The 19,839-nt window shown below is 49.2% G+C and overlaps 2 protein-coding genes across 2 annotated transcripts in view; both read right to left on the reverse strand.

The window, feature by feature from the left end:
• Nucleotides 1-557: 557 nt before the first annotated feature.
• On the reverse strand, nucleotides 558-11,002 carry XKR8 (XK related 8). The gene is made up of 3 exons (XM_074216676.1): nucleotides 10,710-11,002; nucleotides 4,379-4,575; nucleotides 558-1,753 (listed from the first exon to the last, which is right to left on the reverse strand). The coding sequence occupies exons 1-3, from the start codon at nucleotides 11,000-11,002 to the stop codon at nucleotides 1,047-1,049; spliced, it is 1,197 nt and encodes a 398-aa protein (XP_074072777.1). The 3' UTR covers nucleotides 558-1,046.
• Nucleotides 11,003-11,958: 956 nt separating this feature from the next.
• The window catches only part of SMPDL3B (sphingomyelin phosphodiesterase acid like 3B), a 31,485-nt gene continuing 23,604 nt past the window's right edge, over nucleotides 11,959-19,839 (reverse strand). The window contains exons 5-8 of the mRNA XM_074217960.1: nucleotides 18,240-18,412; nucleotides 17,365-17,545; nucleotides 16,328-16,461; nucleotides 11,959-12,483 (exon numbers count right to left, since the gene is read on the reverse strand). Of these exons, the coding sequence (XP_074074061.1) occupies nucleotides 12,112-12,483; nucleotides 16,328-16,461; nucleotides 17,365-17,545; nucleotides 18,240-18,412 (860 nt within the window). The 3' untranslated portion in view covers nucleotides 11,959-12,111. The remainder of the gene's footprint in view (nucleotides 12,484-16,327; nucleotides 16,462-17,364; nucleotides 17,546-18,239; nucleotides 18,413-19,839) is intronic.

Genomic DNA, 19,839 nt, shown 5'->3' on the forward strand with positions numbered 1-19,839 from the left:
CTAGCTCAGGGCACCCTTGAAAACACATCTTTTTCCCTCTCCAGGCTCATTTTCTGGTTTGGTGGTGGGGGTGTTGGGTTTTGTTTTTTAAGAAAAAGGGAATGGACTAGGTGATTCCTAGACTTGTCCAGACTTGAAACAGTTGATAAAGCATCAGTCCTGGGTTCCGAGGCCTGAGAACACGGCCTTTGTCCCTGACCCACTCTTTTGAGTGAGAGGCTCCTCATTGGGGCAGGCACCAGGCCAGAAGATGCTGTCCATGTCCCATGCCCATCTCTGTTTCTTCCCCCACCCCCAAACTAGCCATTGCTCCCATGGATGATGGTGACAGAGGTCAACAAAGCCAGAGTCCCTTTGTGGGATACAGGTTTGGAAATGACTGTGGCATGGATGGTCGGCTCCCGAGTCAGGCAGAGCCTCTTCCTTCAGTTGGTCATTTCCCTAGCCCCTTTCTAACAATGTAAAGGACACTGGACCCTGCTGCCTGGGTCTGTCCTTAGAGCTTTGTAAGGTGAGGGTTGAGTTGCCTTGGGACTGGCGCAACATAGAGGCTGAGATTGTAGATTTCACAGGTTTTAATAAAACCTCGCTTAACACTGAAAAACGAAATCAAACTCCGTCCTGAACGGAAGCAGCATCTCTTCCCTCTGCTGGAGATGGGATGTATGAAGAAATGACAGGACAAAGAAAAAGTGTCTTCTTGACAAAAATCCTCCAGGGAAGGAGGAATATGTTGGTCCTTTTTGGAAGCTTATGAGGCACTTCAAATGGCTCTTAACAATTTGCCTTTCCTGGTGGCAGGAGGTGAGAGGCCTAGTCGGCCATGGGCAGTGTCCAAGCAAACTGCCCCCTTCCTCCCACCTCCCTGTGATCCCTGCTGACACCAGAGTTGCTAAGGCCACGGGGGCTTCTGGACTTGGAGAGCAACCCCAGAGACCCCCAGTTGGCTTCCAACTAAACTGTGGGGCACAGCTTCTGACACTCCTCCCCTCTCCAATCTGAAGTCAAGACCCCATGAACTTGAGAATCCAGAGACAGACTCCTGTCTACACCGATCCTGCCTCCCCAGCTTGGAGGACACCATTATTTTCCTCACTCTTGGCAGGGGCAGCTCTGGGGAAGAAGATATCAGAGAGCTTGACCATCCGACTGTTCTGGTGCCTGTCCTGGAGGGCAAATCCATCGCCCTCATCCAAGGGTGCTGCTTGACGGCTTGGGTGCAGCCACTGATAGTAGGCCCCTCTCAACCCCAGGCCCAGGAGGAAGCTGAGCGCAGCCCCAGGCAGCAGCCAGGGCAACAGGGAGGGGCTGGGGAGAGGGACACTGTTTGCCAACCAGGTGCCGCCCAAAAGGGCACTGTCTATCGTGAGGAAGCTGAAGTAGATGATGCTGCGACTTCGAGTCCTGCCCTCTGACACGTTGAACCAGGAGAAGTAAAGGATGACAGCCACAGTACCCCGATACAGCCACTCGGAGGAGGCGCTGGGCATGAACTCGGTGTTCTGCAGCCACACCCAGAGCAACAGGACCACCCAGAGGATCAGGAAGTGCAGAGCCAAGTAACTGGGGAAGATGGTGCTGAAGAGGGCCAACGCCACAATGCGGGGGCCCAGGAGCAGCAGGTTCCAGAGGAAGTAGACGGCAGAAGAGACGTAGCCCAGGGAAGGCTTGGTGGGCAGGCAGCTCCGCAGGGCCCGGTGATAGTCCAGCAAGGCCCACGCGATGCAGACGAAGGAGGTGCCCAGGCCCAGCCCTGCAAAGTGCAAAGATGCAGGTGTGAGCTGGATCCACAACCCTAAGGATAAGACTGGCAGCGGTAGCAGCTCGGGCTGCCAGATGAGGTGACTGAGGACAGGACTCGCCACACAGGGCAGACAAGTCCCAGAAAACCTGCCTACAGTTCCCCACCCACCGGAGGTCCTCCCCTGGATGGGTCAGCTCCTACCCAGCTCCCCCTACTGCAAATCCCTTTGTGACAAGTGTTCCTCAGGATTGTCCCTGGAGGGGCTGTGACCCCCTGAAGGGCCAAGCAGGTCATTTCTCATAAGGGTCTCCCTTGGGGTTGGGAAGAAAGGAGAGGCAGGAAGTATGGAGTAAGCTCTGGTTTCTTTAGACCCTGACCTGGTCCCAGCCCTAGCCTGCTGCCCCTGGACCCCCCATGCCTGGTGGGTGTCCCAGGCCATTTCTCAGATGGAAGCTGGAAGGTTAAGCCCTTACTCGAAGGTAGAGGTTCCCAGACTTTGTAGGATGACAGCTGCCAAGTGGCTAGAGTGCTGGGCCTGCTGTCAGCAAGACCTGAGTTCAGATCCAGCCACAGACACTTGCCAGCCTGAGACCCTCAGCAAGTCACTTAACTTCTTTCTGCCTTAACCTAATGGAGAAAGAAATGACAACCCACTTCATTATCTCTGCCAAGAAAACTCCTGGCGATGGCATTGGCATGATATGGGCCACAGGGTCAGGAAGAGTCAAACATAACAGAACAATACATTTTTTTCATTGTACCCATGACTAACGGTTCCATTTAAATAGGTCAAAAATATGAACTACCCCACAATGCCCCCGTGAGTTAGCTGCACATTGCACCCTTGCCCCTCCATCTCCAGGCCCTGACCCTGTGCTGTCAAACTCTGTCGAAAGACCTGTGATTTCCTACGCCTGGGGCCTCCCTCCAAAGAGCAACCAATTCCTTTGGGTTTTGTTTCATTATTTACTGGAGCCAAAAAGATCTGCCCTGTAGTGGAGAAAGCTGGCTGTGCCTGCTAGGCCAGGGCCTTGGAGGAGCCTAGGGGGGTCTGATCCCCTGTCCTGCTGCCTGCTCTCCTGAGATCCCTTCCTCCAGATGTCGACCCGTTTGAGAGGCCACACGTAGACACACGGCTCTAGTGGAGTGAGCCCACGCCACAAAGCCCTTCTGTCCGGCAGGTCTGGCCAGAGTTTCACATCAACTTAAGTCAGTGAACATTCATTAAGTTCCTACTAAATGCAAAGCATGGGGGGGAGTACAAAGACCACGAGCTCCCTGTCTCATAAAAACCACAGGGACAAGTAGGATCTAGCAGGATAAACTGGGTGCCCGCTCACAGGGGAGGCTTATCAGCAGGGGAAGTGCCTGGAGCTGGGAGATGGGAAGTCTAGACGGGAGCTGGGAGGCCACGTCACTGGACACTGGAGACCAAGAGGGAGGACCGGGTCCAAGAGGCTTCATACCTGACCTGAAGTTCATGGGGAACACCAGGGGTTTACTGGATGGGAGGGATATACCGGCAGCCCTGGGCTTGAGAGGTGGGGGATGGGGAGAGGGACACTTAGCAGCAGGATGATGTCACAGCATCTCAAAGTCTGCCTCTAAAACCAGAGCCCCGGATGCGGGTCTGGGTACCTTCCGGCACCCCCAGATGCAACCTCAGCACCCTTCTCATGCCCTCTTCCTCCACAACCAATCAGCAGTCACATTGCTGACTCTCCCCCCAGGGGAGACAGCCTACTGCCACCCCCTCTCTAGCATTGCTCCCCAGTACTTCAGCTGCCACTGCCTCCTTCCTCTTCCTCAAACTCGGCCCCCCAACTCTGAGCCTTTGCTCCCCGCCTCCACTCCTTAGCACTCCTAGTTTCCATCCAAACGCAACTTGGGCAATACTTTTCTTACTCAACACCATTCTAGCTCTTCCCCAGCTGCTAGGGCCCTCCCCCTAACAACAACCTTGTTTTTATTCTGTATGCAGCGGGTCCCCAAAGTCTTAGGGTGGCCAGAAGCTATGAAATCCACTGAGACTTTGGGGACACCCGTATATCTCAGCTTCCTGAGGCCAGGGCCTGTGAGTTCTCTTTGTTTCTCCCAATTGCTCCCCAAACCAGAAAAGATATTTAATAACTACTTGTTTATTTCTTTTCAACAATGAATCCCATCCTTTTACAAAAGCCTGCCAGAGGCCTGGGGGGCCTGGGACCCCTCTCTTGGCAGGGAGCATTTGGGTGCAGGGGAAAGAGCAGATCTTTGCTTTGTCACCCTGGGAAACAAATCCCAGATGATACAGATAATAACAAGCAAAACCACTGCTACCTGGGAGACCCAGATTCTGGCCTGGGGCTGTTTCTGCCCCACATCCAACCCCACTTATTTGCCTGGCCTTGAACCAGCCTCCCAGACCTTGCCAAGCCCACATTTAGGCAGACCATGTGTTTTCTATGAGATCTTCATCTACCTGAGGATTTGCTTCCCAAGTTGCCACTGGAAAAGCAAAAACAAAAATAAACTTTGGGACATTTTCTCCCACCCTGAAACATGGTGCCTATTGCCAGCCCTACCCTGGAGCCCGGGGCCACCTTCCTCCTGCCCCCACCCCCAGCCCAGGACAGGGTCTGGGCCAGCACTCACACTGATAATATTCTACCCTGCCCAAAGACAAGGTGATGTGGAGTAGCAGGATGAGCTGAGGTGTGGCCTCCAGGAAGGTCTCGAACAGCCGCAACATGCTGATATCCATGGAAATGAAGCTGGCATATTCGAGGTCAAATTCAGAGGGCTCCTCCTGCCTCCACAAGGCAAATTCCACTTTCAAGGCCTGGACACACCTGGCAGGGCACCAATAGGGGCAGAATTAGACCTCAACGGCGCTGTGGTCTATGACATCAGTTTCCTTTGGCATCCTTAGTAGATTATTTTATGCATTTAAGTTACTATTATGAAGAGCCCATAGATTTCACCAGAAACTAAAGGGGTCTGAGACATGCAAAAAGCCAACCGCTCAAATGCCAGCTTTACCTGCCCAGGGGAGCCTCTCAAATCACTGAACAGATTTGGGGACAGGCAACACTAGCTTTAATCCTGAACTTGCCCACAGAGGAGCCAATGAATTGATAATTAACCTTCTGGTGCACATATCTCACACTATTCAAGAAAAAACAAAAAACCTGATAATAAATGATTGTCTATTAGTCATTGAAAACAGAAAGGCAGTTCTTGTTAAATGAGCATTAACTTTATTTGATGCTATTCCAAATGGCCAAAGCTAAAAACAGCCTTTAATTTGGGGGATTTTTCTTTGCATCAATTCCCTTTGCAATTTCTACCCACCCCATGGGGCTGGTTTTGCAATCTGGGGCCAAGGACAAATCTGTTCCCTCCTCAACAGTTAAATCTCAACTTGTCCCCAGGCTCTTATTCTTCAGTTTAAACATCTCTCCATCCTGGCTGCCCTGTCTACAACTGCCCAGGAGAGAACACAGGACTCCAGTGGTGTGGCCTGTTAAGCACACTTCCATCATCCTTTACTTGAGGATCCTCTGACCTGAGCCTAATCTAGCAGCCTCAAATACTTCGGATTTCTCAACCCTATTAGACGCATTTGGGCATGGAGTCTGCTAAACCCTCAGATGTTTTTCACTGAATTGCTGTGTTTCTTCCATCCCGTACTTGTGAAGTTAATTTACTAAACTCAAATACGTAAGACTCCATCTTATTATCCTTTTTAGATTTCATCTCATGCAGTCTGGTCCTTTGTTCTCACCTGCCAAAAATCCAACAGTCATTTACTAAATGGCTACTACATACAAGACAGCAGGGATGGAAAGACAAAACATGAGAAGTCTTTAGACCCTGAATCCATTGTCAAATCTATTAACCGAATGTTAACCTACAGCTTTGTGCTATCTGTAGAACTGACCACAGACCATCTCTGTCTTTATTCAAATTATTGGTAAAAATGGCAACACAGGGGCAGCCAGGTGGTGCAGGGGACAGAGCATTAGTCCTGGAGTCAGGAGTACCTGAGTTCAAATCCAGTCTCAGACACTTAATAATTACCTAGCTGTGTGGCCTTGGGCAACCCGCTTAACCCCATTGCCTGGCAAAAACTAAAAAAAAAAAAAAAAAAAAAAATGGCAGCACAGGGCCAAGAGGTCAATTAATAAACGTTTTTAAAAATCTCTTCCTATGTCCAGACAGTGTGCTGGAGATACAAATGCAGTCTCTGGAGTGGTCCTTTCAAGTAGACCGAATCCTCCAACCAGGTTTTTTTTTATATATTGAAATTTTATTTTATTTTTCCAATAACATGCAATGATAGTTTTTCAACATTCATCATTTACAAATTTATGAATTTCACATTTTTCTACTAGTCTCTCTTCCTATTCCTTCCCCATAGCAGCAAAGAATCTGGTGAAAGTTGCATATTTACATTCATATTTAATAAATTTACATATTATGTCTTTATTGTTTCAGCCCTATTTTGTACCTTCAACCCTTCTGTCAAAATATAGTACTTTTATCCGTCCTGATAGAAGCACAATTCAAGGGTTGATTGATAAGTAACATTGCCTCATAGCCCCTCCATGTACATTGCCCTCTTCTGTCCCATTAGAAATACACTTCTTAAGAATCATAAATAACATTAAATCATAATTTATACCTCACCCTTCTTTTCAGTACTCTAAGACATAGAATTTCATGAGTTAAAATATCATGTAAATCAAAATCACTTCATGAACCATTTATTCCCTTTGCCTCTCAATTCACTCCCTCTAATTGCAGCGTAAGTATCAAGTAGAAAAAAGCACTTCAAGCCTTATTTTAGGTCCAGGCCCTTTAACTACACTCTCTCCCTTTGTCCCTATAGTAATGCAGCCCTCATTAACTGAAATATCAAGTAAAGCAAGATCCCTTCATGATTTATGTATGTAAAGACCCTTTAAGTACTCTCCCTTCCTCTGGCTCATTAGATAAAATACTGGCAAATGGCTCATCACTCTCATAGTAATCCTAAATTCATACCCTCTTTCTAAATATGTTTCTTTTAAGTATCCCAAGACAAGTACAATTCTCAAGAATTACAAGTATTATCTTCCTTTGGAGGAATGCATTCAGTTTAATCCAACCAGTTTCCAAGTCACAGAACTATCTCAGGAACAGCACAACAGCACGAGACAGTGTTTTTTTTTTTAATTTAATTTAATAAATTTATTTATTTAAGGCAGTGGGGTTAAGTGACTTGCCCAAGCTCATACAGCTAGGCAATTTTTTTTAGGTTGTTTTTTTTTTTTGCAAGGCAATGGGGTTAAGTGGCTTGCCCAAGGCCACACAGCCAGGTAATTATTAAATGTCTGAGGCTGGATTTGAACTCAGGTACTCCTGACTCCAGGGCTGGTGAATTATCCACTGCACCACCTAGCTGCCCTCTGAGACAGTCTTAATGTTTGGTAAAATCTGGATGAGCTCTATCTATAGCATTCCCCAGACTGACCAGTCTAGTCACCCTGTTAAGAAAGAGAATAAGGCTGGGGTAGCCCAAACTCTTCTAAATGAGGGCTCTCTGGCCCTTCACTAACCATCCCTCCAAGAGGGAGTTCTAGACCTCAGCAGGTTTGAAGGTTAAAGTCATTACAGTTTGCAGCTTCCGTTGTCTTCCTTGGGCCAGACACTGGCAGCTCTTCAGACCTTCCTTGGGGGTCTGTCCCATTCTCTCAGATCTTTTCAATATAATACCAACAGTGCCTGTGCCATCTAGCAGCCAGGTATCCTAGAAGCAGTCTGGGTCTGGTCACGTGAACTTATAGCAGGCATCCAGGTCCTTAAGACTGAATATTTCTATCCGGTCCTTTCCTGGCAAAGCTTGTTCCTCTTTGGCAAAGAAAACAGAAAAAACAAAAGGCTGGTCTAAGGGGTATATCACAGAGCTTGTAACAGGAAGACCTAGATTTCAATACTATCTCTACTATTAAGATCTAAGACTTAGAGCTGGAAAGGACCTTAAAAGTCATGGACTTCAGCTCTCTCCTTTTCCAGATCACATAGTCCATTTCCTTAGCCACTGAACCACTCTACTCTTCTCTTGCTGTCTGAACTACTTTTCCACGCCTGTTCTAGAAAGCTGCTCCGTCTCCAGGAGTGGTAAGCTCCTTGTGGGCAGGTACTATTTTTTTTTTTTTTTTACTTGCCTATCCCTGTGGTTTAGCAGTTTCTGGCCCTAGAAAGAATTCAGCATCTGCTTTCTCTAGTCTAATCTAAAAGGAAGGGAAAGGGATGATGACCTCTAAGATCTCTTCAGCTAGAAATCCAGAATGTTCTGCAACCTGCCTTCACTCCAGCAGCTCACAGGTCTGGTCCACCTTTGATCTACTACTGGAACTAAAAATTGGGTTACATAAAATATGAGGCTAAATTAAAAAAAAAACCTACAGGGGGCAGCTAGGTGGCGCATTGGATAAAGCACCGGCCTTGGAGTCAGGAGGACCTGGGTTCAAATCCGGCCTCAGACACTTAATAATTACCTGGCTGTGTGGCCTTGGGCAAGCCACTTAACCCCATTTGCCTTGCAAAAAAATTTAAAAAAACCACCTGTCAGGTTTAAAAAAAATACCAAAGCTGCTTGCAATCCTTATTTTCAATTTCCAGCCCCAGCTCATCCTGAGCCTAAGTGTTCTCAAAGTGATTTTTCCAGGTCTGTTCTAGACAATTCAGAAAGGTGACCAATCATCAAAGCAACAAATTCAGTTTGGGAAGGGGACACAGAGCAAATGGACAACTCTTTACGGTTTTAATTTGGTTTGTATTGTGGGTTTTTTTTTTTTTAGGTTTTTGCAAGGCAATGGGGTTAAGTGGCTTGCCCAAGGCCACACAGCCAGGTAATTATTAAGTGTCTGAGGCCGGATTTGAACTCAGATCCTCCTGACTCCAGGGCTGGTGCTCTATCCACTGTGCCACCTAGCTGCCCCTTTTATTGAGTTTTTAAATAAAAAATGCATCAGTTTGAATTTCAAGGTTCTCTCAGGAGCCATGACCCATTTGGCCTATAAATGAAGGGTTCCTACCTTCATGCGATATCAGGGAGGGCTCCTTCCTTCCAGGAATAATTCCAACTTTACAGTTTTACTACATTTTCAATTCAAACCAACAAGCATTTATTTATTAAAAACCTACTGTGTAACGGACTCCTCACAATCATCAACCACTGCCAAGAGCCCTCTTTGAGAGATGGAGCAGGCATCGTAGTCCTATAACAGATGTGAGGAAACTGAGGCTCACTGAGGAGAAAGGTCTGCCCAAGATGACAGAATAAAGGAATAGCAGAATGGGACCTCAAACCTGTCCCTGACACAAGGAGACCTGATCAGCCAAAAAAATGTCTCCACCTAGCCCAGGGTCCAACAAAGTGGATTTGAGTAAAAGCCCACAATATAAAATGTTCCGGTCCTTGGCTGCACCATAGGCAGGAGGGACTATCACATTTTTTTATTCAACCTTCTTTGCTCCCAAGGGCCCCATGATTAATAATTTGTAGTTAAGTCCCCAAAGTCTCTGTAATTCTGTAGAGCAGAAGGCACCTAACATCCAGGCCACAAATGGGAGTCTGCTGAATAGGCCTGCAGGGCAGTGCCCACTCCTAGAAAAGAGCTTAGGAAGGCCATGGGGGATATAGGCAATCCCTGGCCCACTGACTCACTAGGTCAGGAGATAGTGGATAAAGCGGATGAAGTGTGTTCCAGCTTTAACATTCCACATGAATAAGAAATATTATTTCTAGAGTGAGGGCAGCAAGAGACGGCCTCAAGTCCACGTCCTGGCTGGTGCATTTGGGTGGTGTGAGATGCTGGGCAAGTCACTGTTCTTCTGAGGGGATGAGAGGGAGAATGACTAAGGCTGAACTGTTCTTAAGGACTTCAGATCCACCCTCAGAGGAACCAAGGCAACTTCCTGGCCTCCTCTGGGTTTGGCAGATCCCTCAGAAAGCCTTTAAAGGCTCCTCCCTCCCCTAAAAAAATAAGCTCCCCGGGGCAGGCGTCCCCTTCCGGGGCTTCCATTTTAGTCCCAGGGTTGAGCATTCACACGCTTTAGCTCAGAATCCTTGGAAGCTTCATCTACTCAAACCCACCAAGGGCAAGGCCTGGGTTTGGGGTCAGAAAGTGGAGGACAAAGATGGCCTCGGGCAAAGGGCATCAGGCCCGATTCTGGATGGGCGAGCCTGGGTGCAGTCATCACCATCATCATCATCATCATCATCACCATCACCACCATCATCATCATCACCACCATCATCACCATCGTCATCACCATCATCATCATCACATCATCACCATCATATCATTTTATCACCATCACCATCATCATCACCATCAGCATCATATCATCATCACCACCATCACTACCATCACCACCATCATCATCACTATCATCACCATCATCACCATCGTCATCACCATCATCATCATCATCACTATCATCACCATCATATCATTTTATCACCACCATCACCATCACCATCACCATCAGCATCATATCATCCTCACCACCATCACCATCATCACCATCATCATCACTATCATCACTATCATCACCATCATCACCATCGTCATCATCACCATCATATCATTTTATCACCATCACCATCATCATCACCATCAGCATCATATCATCATCACCACCATCACTACCATCACCACCATCATCATCACTATCATCACCATCATCACCATCGTCATCACCATCATCATCATCACTATCATCACCATCATATCATTTTATCACCACCATCACCATCACCATCACCATCAGCATCATATCATCCTCACCACCATCACCACCACCAGCGTCACCACCACGTGGCATTCACATGGCTCTATCGGGTGGAGGGAAGGATAAAGCGCCGGGCCTGGGGCGGGAAGATCCGGATTCCAACCCGCCCTTCCCGCCGCGCCCGCGCCCGCGCACTTGCCTGTGCGGGAAGCCGAGCTGCAGCAGGTGCAGCAGCGCCAGGGAGCGGCGCGGGGGCAGCCCCGGGTGCAGGCCGGCGGGGTCCCCGCGGTACCAGACCCAGCTGAAGAGCTGCAGCGCGGCGGAGGCCAGGCCCAGCGAGGCCAGCTGCAGCGCGGCCCAGAGCGGCCGGCCCCGCCGCGCGTACTGCCCCGCGGCCCAGGCGTCCGCGCCCAGGTCCAGCAGGAAGGCGCCCGCGCCCAGCGCCGTCAGCCACAGGTCGAGCCGCAGCCCGGCCCGCGGGCCGCCGGCCATGGCCGCGCTCGCTCCGGCCGCCCGCACCGGGCTCGGGACTCGGGGAGGACGTGCGGGTGCGGGCGCGGGCGCGGGCGCGGGCGCGGGCGCGGGCGCGGGCGCGGGCGCGGGCGCGGGCGCGGGCGCGGGCGCGGGCGCGGGCGCGGGCGCGGGCGCGGGCGCGGGCGCGGGCGCGGGCGCGGGCGCGGGCGCGGCGGAAGGCCCGCCCCCGCCCCCGCCCCCGCCGCCCCGGCCCGCCTCGCCCCACCCCTTCCCGCCCTCTCCCTCCCATCCGTGCCGGGACACGCCCCCTTCCCTCCGCCTAGCCCCGCCCCTCTTCCCCTCCTCCTAGCCCCGCCCCCTCTCCTCCTACCCCCCACAACGCCCCGCCCCTTCTGTCCCGCCCCGCCAAGACGTCCTCCCTTCCTCTCCCTCCCCCTCCCCTTCCCTCTAGGACCCAGCCCCGCCCCCTTTGCAGCCTCAGGAGAAGGCGGGGGTGGGACCAGCTATCACTCGCCCCTCCCCCCAGAGGGCGGGGCCTCCTCAGGCGTCACTTGTTGCTAGGGGACTCCCGGAACTGGGCGGAGCCTGTCTCCCGGGGTGGATTCCCAGACCGCCCCCCCCAGCCTTCCCTAGGGAACACTTTATGAAACGTGGGGGGGCCCGCCGGGCCTGGCCCGGGGCAGGGGGCAGGGGAGACGGGGGTCGGCCGTGGCTGGGAGGGGCCATGCGCAGGAGACTGCGAGCCTGCAAGCTGGGGGCCGAGACCCACGGGCAGAGTGACCAGGGAAGGTTCCAGACATGGGGCAAAGTCGGCGCACGAAGAGGCAGTTTTAGCGGGGAGCCGAAGGAGCCAGGGAGCCCTGGGGGACGGGAGGGGCATGCCAGGCAGGGGCACCGGCGGGGCATGAGCCTGCAGTCCGGGGATGGGGGGCTCCGCCCGCGCCGCCTGGGTCTCCTGAACCCCGGGACGATGATGAGATAATGATGAGACATTGAGACAAGGAGAGCCCGAAGAGCTCCTATTGGTGTACCGTGACCACGTGGGGGCAAGACAAAGCAGGCTCCTGCCCGGGGGGATAACGCAGGTGAGCGCGGGCTGGCAGGGCCGCCCCGGCCCCGCCGCTGTCCTAGGGCACCAGGGCTCCGAGCAGGCCAAGCCCCGCGGCCAGGCAGAGCAGGGCCAGGGCCCCGGGCCGGGCACAAGCAGAGCCCGCCACCTGCAGGCACCGCTCGTACTTGGCAAAGTCCACCTCCCTGATGGCACACAGGTGCTCGGCGCCGCAGGCCGGCTCGCAGGGGCCCGAGTCATAACTGACAGAGTTGTAGCGGTAGTATCTCTGCAGGACGCCGCCGTCCCGGGCCATCTGGTCCAGCACCTGCTGCAGGGAGGATGCTGATCCGTCCGGGACCTGGAAGGCCTCGGTCAGTCGGTACTCCTTCTCCCAGCTTGGGGTCTGCAGGTTGGCACGGGTGAGGTTTAGATAATAGGTCACCATGTCCTGAAGGGCCGAGAAGAGCAGCAACCTGATGAGTGACTAGCTCTCTCCTCCTCCTCCCTCTCTTCTCCTACCTCCATCTCCTCTTCCTCCTCCTCCCCTCCCCTTATCTTTTACTCCTCTTCTCCTCCTCCCCTGCCTCAAAAGCACTTAATGCTGAAAGAATCAACCCAACGCGGTGGCTTTAGGCTTCCCAGCAACCACAGCATGCTAGTGGACACAAACCAAACTTTGCTGGACTGAGCCAGAAGCAGGATGCCCCCCTCTACAATGCATGCCAGGCCTAGCCCTTGAAGGTTCTCTTTCCCTTTGGCACAGGGAGAGGAATGAGCTGGCTCATCTCTTCTCTCTCCATCTTGGTATATGCTTGAGAGGACATGGGATCTTCTTCCTCTGTGGGAATGCTGCGCACAGATGTCTCCCCACCAACTCAACAGGTATTTGTTCCCCGATCTCCCTCTTACCCCCACTGAGATAGCCCCTACCAACCAGTTCCTTCCTGTAACCCTCAAGACACATGGCAAGGTACCAAAGAGCTCCTGCTGTGCCATAATGGCTCTAGGCATCCTTTCTGGCACAGGGGTAGGAGACATCACAACTTCTCTGTATTACTTTGAGCAGCTATCACAAGACCTCCAGGAAAGTCTTGAGTATATAGCCAAAAGCCTCCTACACATTCAAGATCAGCTGGACTCCCTCTCTGCTGTACCCTCACAAAACACACAGGGCCTGGACCTACTGACAACCAGGAAGGGAGGCCTCTGTTTCTGCACGTAGAATGTTAATCTATGTTAATCAGTCTGGATTGGTTCAGGATGCTGCTAAAAAACTGGCTGACAGAGCCTCATGTATTACAGAAAAATCTGTTTGACACTTGGTTTCAGTCTTCCCACATTCCCTACTAATCATGGTCTTGTTGGCACTCTTCTTAGTCTTCCTTTGTTTCTGATGCTTGCATCCTTCATCCACAAAACAGTGAAGGCCTTCAGGCCCTCCTAGGATCAGCCAGGCCAAGTTCAATTCACCCCAGGGACTCTCTTTTGCCTTCTATCTTTCATATGCCTCCATCTTCCACTAGAGTATCTTTCTTCTCATTCCAAGAGCAGCTCTTGGCACAGTGCCAAGACACAGGAAGTGGGGTTGCCCAGACTACCAACCCAGAAGTCCTCCCCTTACCACTTACTCTCCTTATGCTTACCCTCCAACCCCTCATCCAATCAGTGGTCAAGTCTGCCATTTCTACCTTCATCTCTCCTACAAACCCCCTTCTCTGCTTTGACCACCCCCACCAGGCCCAGGCCCTCAGCACTTCATGTCTGGGCTAATCCCACTGAAGTCTTCCTCTAGTCAGCTGACCAACTGATCTGAAAACATAGATCTGACCATGTTGCTTTCCTAGTCAATAAACTCCATTATCTCCCTGTTGCTCCAGGATCAGACATGAGACCCTTTTATTGATTTTTTTCTTCTTTTTCTTTTGGTTTTTGAAAGGCAATGGGGTTAAGTGACTTCCCAAGGTCACACAGCTAGGTAATTATTAAGTGTCTGAGGCTGAATTTGAACTCAGGTCCTACTGGCTCCAGGTTCAGTACTCTATTCACTATATCATCTAGCTACCCCCCCCCCTTTTATTGACTTTAAAAATTTTTTTAATTTGTTTAATGGGCAATGGGTTTAAGTGACTTGCCCAAGGCCACACAGCTAGGCAATTATTAAAGGTCTGAGGCCAGATTTTAACTCAGGTCCTCCTGACTATAGGGCCAGTGCTCTATCCACTGTGTCACCTAGCTGCCCCCTTTTATTGGCTTTTAAAGCCTTCCATAGCCTACTCTCTCCCACTCTAAGCCCAGGTTTAAATATCTTGGGATAAGGGGAGAACCCGTCTATTAACTACTTTCTAGGTTCCAGGCACTGTTGTTAGCATTTTAATTTTTTACTTATATAAATATATTTATTTATTTATATAAATAATTACATTCCCACAACATCCCTGGAAGTTAAGAGTTATTATTCTCATTTTTGAGGAAACAGAGGCAGACAAAGGTTCACGGTCTTGCTGGGGCGGGAAGGGTCACTTAGGGCAGTGACTGAGGCAGATGTGAAAATCCAAGTTCTAACCACCATACATACACCAACAACTGCCTCTGGAACAAAGACTAGAAGAACTGGAGGGGACCTCCAAGACCTCCTCAACCTCATTTTGGAGTGAAAGAAAGTGAGGCCAGAAGCAGAAAATTGACTCACAGGCAGACAGGGAGTAAGGGGCACTATCATTACTATTATTGTTATTATCATTATCATTCTTATTATTCAGACCCAGACTTTTGGACCCCAAATCCAAATTTACTCCTTCCACTTGTAGAAACTTGTCAAAAAGCTGGTTCTTTGTTTCTTTAGAATTATTAAGAGATCTTTTGATATTACCCCTTGGAAAGGTGATGATAAATGGGAGACAAAAAGAATTTTCTTAGGGAGAGTTTAATCAGTTCATCACCTCTCCATCCCTAGTAAAGGACCCTACAGACCACCAGTCTCCATTTTTAAAGGATTAAGATATTGAGGGAAGTCTGTTCCTTTGTTGAGTTTAAACCCCAACCTTCCTGACTTCAGCCCCAGAATGCCATCCACCAAGCCAAAACACAAGTGGCACATGACCAAAATATTGGTCAAATACTGTGAAGTATTTTGCAGCCTTATTCATTTTTTGTTTTTGGCTTCAACAATTTGTGGCCCCATTTGCTAAGACACTGCAGGGAGGGTTATGGCTTGTGGAGGTAGAGCCAAGCCCTACCAAAGAAGTCAATCCATCTTGTTACCTGTCACCCCTCAAGAGACCTCCAGCTGTGTTCATCTAGCTACCACCTCAGCCCTTTGCTCTGCTTCTCAAAGATCCCAGTTCCTGCTGAAGCACTATCAGTCCCTTCTGGGGGATGAGATGGATTGAAGGTCTGCCCCAAAGGGAGATTGTTTGAACAGACCAAAGCTGATGGATGAGAGATGCTGTCGGTGGTGGGAAAAACAAGATTTTATAACTCATTTTCTGCATGAGATGAAGAAGGCAGACAATGACTTGGGCCTTTTGAGACTTCCTTTACCACATATGTCATATCCATCCCAGTCTCTCTGCTCACATGACTACTGTCCTAATGTAGGCCCTCATTATCCCTTTCTTGGATTATTGCAACAGCTTTTTAATTAGTCTCCTTTTCTAATCTCTCCCTTTTCCAAATGAAGTTCAAAGCTGATAAACAGTCTTCCTAAAGCACAGGTCTGATCACATCATTTCCCTGCTCAAAAGCCTTCAGGGTTTCCCTACTGCTTTAAAATAAAACACTGACTCCTCAACTTAGAATTGAAGGTGCTTCACCACTGGCTCCCACCTCCTTATTTCATGTAATCCATGTTCCAGCCTAGTTAACTTAGTTGCTATTCCCAGAGTGTGGCATTCTACCCCTTGCTTGTGTGTCTCAGCACAAGTTGTCTCCTAGGCTGGGAAGGCACAACCTCCTCATTCTTTCTATTTAGAGTTCCAGGGTGGAGGTTCAAGACATTCACCTCCTCCTGTGGAAACTTCTGATGCCCCCAGTTTTGAGTGTCCTCATTCCCATCCTCCAGTGATCTTAGATTTACTTGTCTGTTTATACATTGCCTCCCCAAATAGAAGGTAAGCTCCAGGAAGGAAGAGGCTGTTTCTCACTATCATCTTTGCATCCTCAGCCCTGAGCATACAGCTGGTGTCACACACACACACACACACACACACACACACACAAGCACATACACATATACACAATTGGTTGTTAACAAATGCTTATTAAATTTTGGATGAGGTCATGCCTGTGCATACCTGAAGCTGTAGGGTGGTTCGATCATAGTCCCAGACTCGGATCCCAGGATTATTGGCTCCATTGTGTACTCCAGGAAGTGTTGTTTTCCAGGGAGTCACCCCAGGAGCTAGGAACATGACGTTGATGGGGTCACCTTTACAGAGGAAGGCAGATATGAGCACAGTTCAACATTTTTAACATATTCAAGGATGTCTCAAATCTAATCCCACTGACTCTACTTCCCATTAATCAAAATCTGTTTTTTCTCTCATTCTTCTTGTCCAGTCTTATGTCACAGTGGCCCTCTCTATATGTGCTAAATGACAGTCAACCTGAACTACTCATAACCCCCGCCCCCATATATATCCCTCTGCTCCTCTTACTCTCTGAGGTGAAATTACCCTCTTCCTGACTTCTCCTATTGAACTTGCTCATCCATTACATGCTTCCTCAGATGCTAAAGTCCTTCAGGTAGCCCCATTCCAGATAGTAATGACTTTCTGTCCCTGTATTCCAGAGCAGTTTAACTCATACCCAGTATGTATTTCTACAGATTATGTCTTATTCTCTTCTATCTGACTGCATCCTCTAGGAAGATGGACTCAAATCTTATTTGATCAGGGTATCTTTCCTATCACTCAACTTGGTGCTCCACAAATAAAAGGCCTTTGAATTTTTGGTATAAAATATAGGAGACTCCTGAGTCCTAAGGGCAGCTAGATGTTGCAGTGGATAGAGGGCTGGGTCTGGAATCAGGAGGACCTGAGTTAAAATCCAGCATCAGACATTTACTAACTGCGTGACCCCAGGAAAATCACTTAACCCTCAATTCCTCATCTGTAAAATGAGCTGGAGAAGGAAATGGTACCATTCTAGTATCTTTGTCAAGAAAATCTCCAATTGGGTCACAAATAGTTGGACATAACTGAAATGACTGAACAAGAGATCCACCAAGTGACAATTCACTGGCCAAAAACATCTGCAGTTTGGGAAGAAAGGCTACTTGAAAAAGGGAGAAGATACAGTTTTAAGTCACCCTGGAGGATTGGACACCTGCCTGCATCATCATAAAACATCCGGAAGCTGTCAGTGTGATGATGACCGAAAAACTGTCCGGCAATCACGTGATGATGTTTCCTGATGATTTCCATGTAGCGTTGGTTGAAGTTGGGCCGGAACCAGGCTATGCTTCGGGTCTTCTCAAAGAAGCCAGGGGGCACATGGCCAATGACATACACCTGACAAAGGAAAGGGTTTGGGCTTTCCAGGTTACCAAAGGGAAAGACTCAGAGAGATCCTCGCTCCTTCCTGCATCCCCTTCATCTCTGTCTGTTGAAATCCTGGACCTCCTGAAAGGCCAGAAAGAGGGATGGGCTTCTTCCATTCCTGGAGGACCCCTTATTGGGGATCACAAAACCCATATTTTACATATTTGAAAAGGCCTCTGATAATTAGAGTTGTCCTCAAGTAGATACATAGAATGGAAATGATAAAGAGATTCCTATTGTGGTTCAAATTGGAGCTTCCCTAACAAAGGGGATTCTAATACCTAGGATAATATGTATTTTCTTGTTGGGGATTCCCAACAATCCTGGGAGGCTGATACTATTATTATTCTCATTTCACAGTTAAAGAAACTGAGACAAAAAAAAGTTAAGTGACTTGGCAAGGGTCAGACAACCAGCAAGTATCTAAGGCAGAAATCAATCTCAGGCCTTCCTGACTCCAAGCCTACCGCCTGCCTACTGCACTATCTGGCTACCACAGAGGAATGACGCCAGACCAACCTCTCCACCTTCCCAAGGAATCCTGAGCCTTTCAGACAATCAGAACTCAGGAGATGTTTATTGAATGAAGGAGAGGTCAGGAGGTGGCAGAAGGCCAGGGTAGGCTGCCACCCTCAGATCGAGGAGAAGGAAACCATTTCTTTACCTTTTCTCCTTCTCTGGATGCATTGTTCAGCACATCATCCAGCCACTGAAACTGGTTCCCTGGGTCATCCAGGTCAACGGTCAGCTCATTGTTGCTATAATACAGATTAGTGTTGAGAACCACGATACGTCCCATCTTGTTTGGACCTGGCAGCTTTTCCGTATAGAAGGCACCTGGGGTAACACATCCAGAGAAAGGGCTGAATAGAACGGATACATGTATGTGGTCCTGATGGTCTGCACTCACCCATCTTATGCAGGGTGGCTCAGTCAGGAGCCCTGAGAACCAAGAGTTAGGAGACCTGGCTTTAGGACCAGGCTCTGTCCTTAACTTTCTGCAGGACCCTGGCAGGTCTCTTCCTCTCCCTGGCTCAGTTTTTTCCTCTAGAGGATGATTACTCAGAGAGATCATAGGACTTCTGTCTTCCTCCTTTCCCTTCCCTCCTAGATGCTTGTAGCCCCAGAAGCAGTGAGGCTTTTCATGCTGCTTTTTGATATTAACAGTCTTTGGGGCTGCTAGGTGGTGCAGTGGATAGAGCACCGGCCCTGGAGTCAGGAGGACCTGAGTTCAAGTCCCGACTCAGACACTTAATAATTACCTAGCTGTGTGGCCTTGGGCAAGCCACTTAACCCCGTTGCCTTGCAAAAAGCCTAAAAAAAAAAGATATTAATGGTCTTCTGGGTATGGGACCTTCTACTGGGCTCCCTGGAAATTTTCACTAATCCAAGCTATCACTGCTTTGTGGAGCCAAAGTGCTGCCTCTTAAAGATGCTGAACTGATTTTCTGCATGGGGACCTCTTCCCCCCCCCAAAAAAAATCTGCTCTGGATACAAGAAAAAAGCCCTCAAATTAGGGAGACAAATACACACCTTGGGTGGAAACTCAGGGAACTTCATTATCAATGAGGTTTTACCAAAGGGTCTCAAATGATTGTCTAGAAAGGCTCAAAAACTGGCCTTAGTACTTCACAGGCAATATATATAGGACAGGTAAAGGCACATTCCCTCCCCTGACCTGGCTGTCCCTCTCTTCTTCTCCTTGCCCTCTCCATCCCTGCCTTCTGGGGGGACACAGCCCACACCCAAACTGGAAGAGGTGGGACAACTGGATCCTGCCCATAGAGATCCCAGGCAACCTCTCACTGCTATCTCCATGAAGTTCTACTACTGGGTTTGTTGTTTTGGGTCTGTTTAAACTCATTTTCAAGGCATTATAAGCATAAAATGTACATGAACCAGAAAAACATTTTTCTGAAATCTGGAATAAGGCTGTAACCCAAATAAGAAGGTTTGATGATCAGATGGCCCTAGTATCCTGACATCTGGGATATGTCCACCCCTGCTCTAGCCAAGCCCACATTTTCTTTTTTCTTTTTTTGGTTTGTTTTTGCAAGGCAATGGGGTTAAGTGATTTGCCCAAGAGTGCTCTATCCACTGTATCACCTAGCTGCCCCCAGGCCCACATTTTCAGTACTCTCTTCAGTCTGACTCTTTCTGGCACTATTGCTTGTAGCTCTTCAATTCTGAAGCTGTTGAGTTTGGTGCTAATGAGACCAGAGTTCTAAGGTACAATATCTGGGCTAGGAAACTAAAGAAAGTG

The sequence above is a fragment of the Macrotis lagotis genome, chromosome 1, assembly GCF_037893015.1.
Source record: "Macrotis lagotis isolate mMagLag1 chromosome 1, bilby.v1.9.chrom.fasta, whole genome shotgun sequence".
Classification (NCBI taxonomy): Eukaryota; Metazoa; Chordata; class Mammalia; order Peramelemorphia; family Peramelidae; genus Macrotis; species Macrotis lagotis.

Coding starts and splice junctions, on each gene's coding strand:
- XKR8 (XM_074216676.1), bottom strand. CDS start 11,002: ATGGCCGGCGGCCCGCGGGCCGGGCTGCGGCTCGACCTGTGGCTGACG. Junction 4,576..10,709: donor CAGCTCGGCTTCCCGCACAG/GCAAGTGCGCGG, acceptor GTGCCCTGCCAG/GTGTGTCCAGGCCTTGAAAG. Junction 1,754..4,378: donor CAGGGTAGAATATTATCAGT/GTGAGTGCTGGC, acceptor TGCACTTTGCAG/GGCTGGGCCTGGGCACCTCC.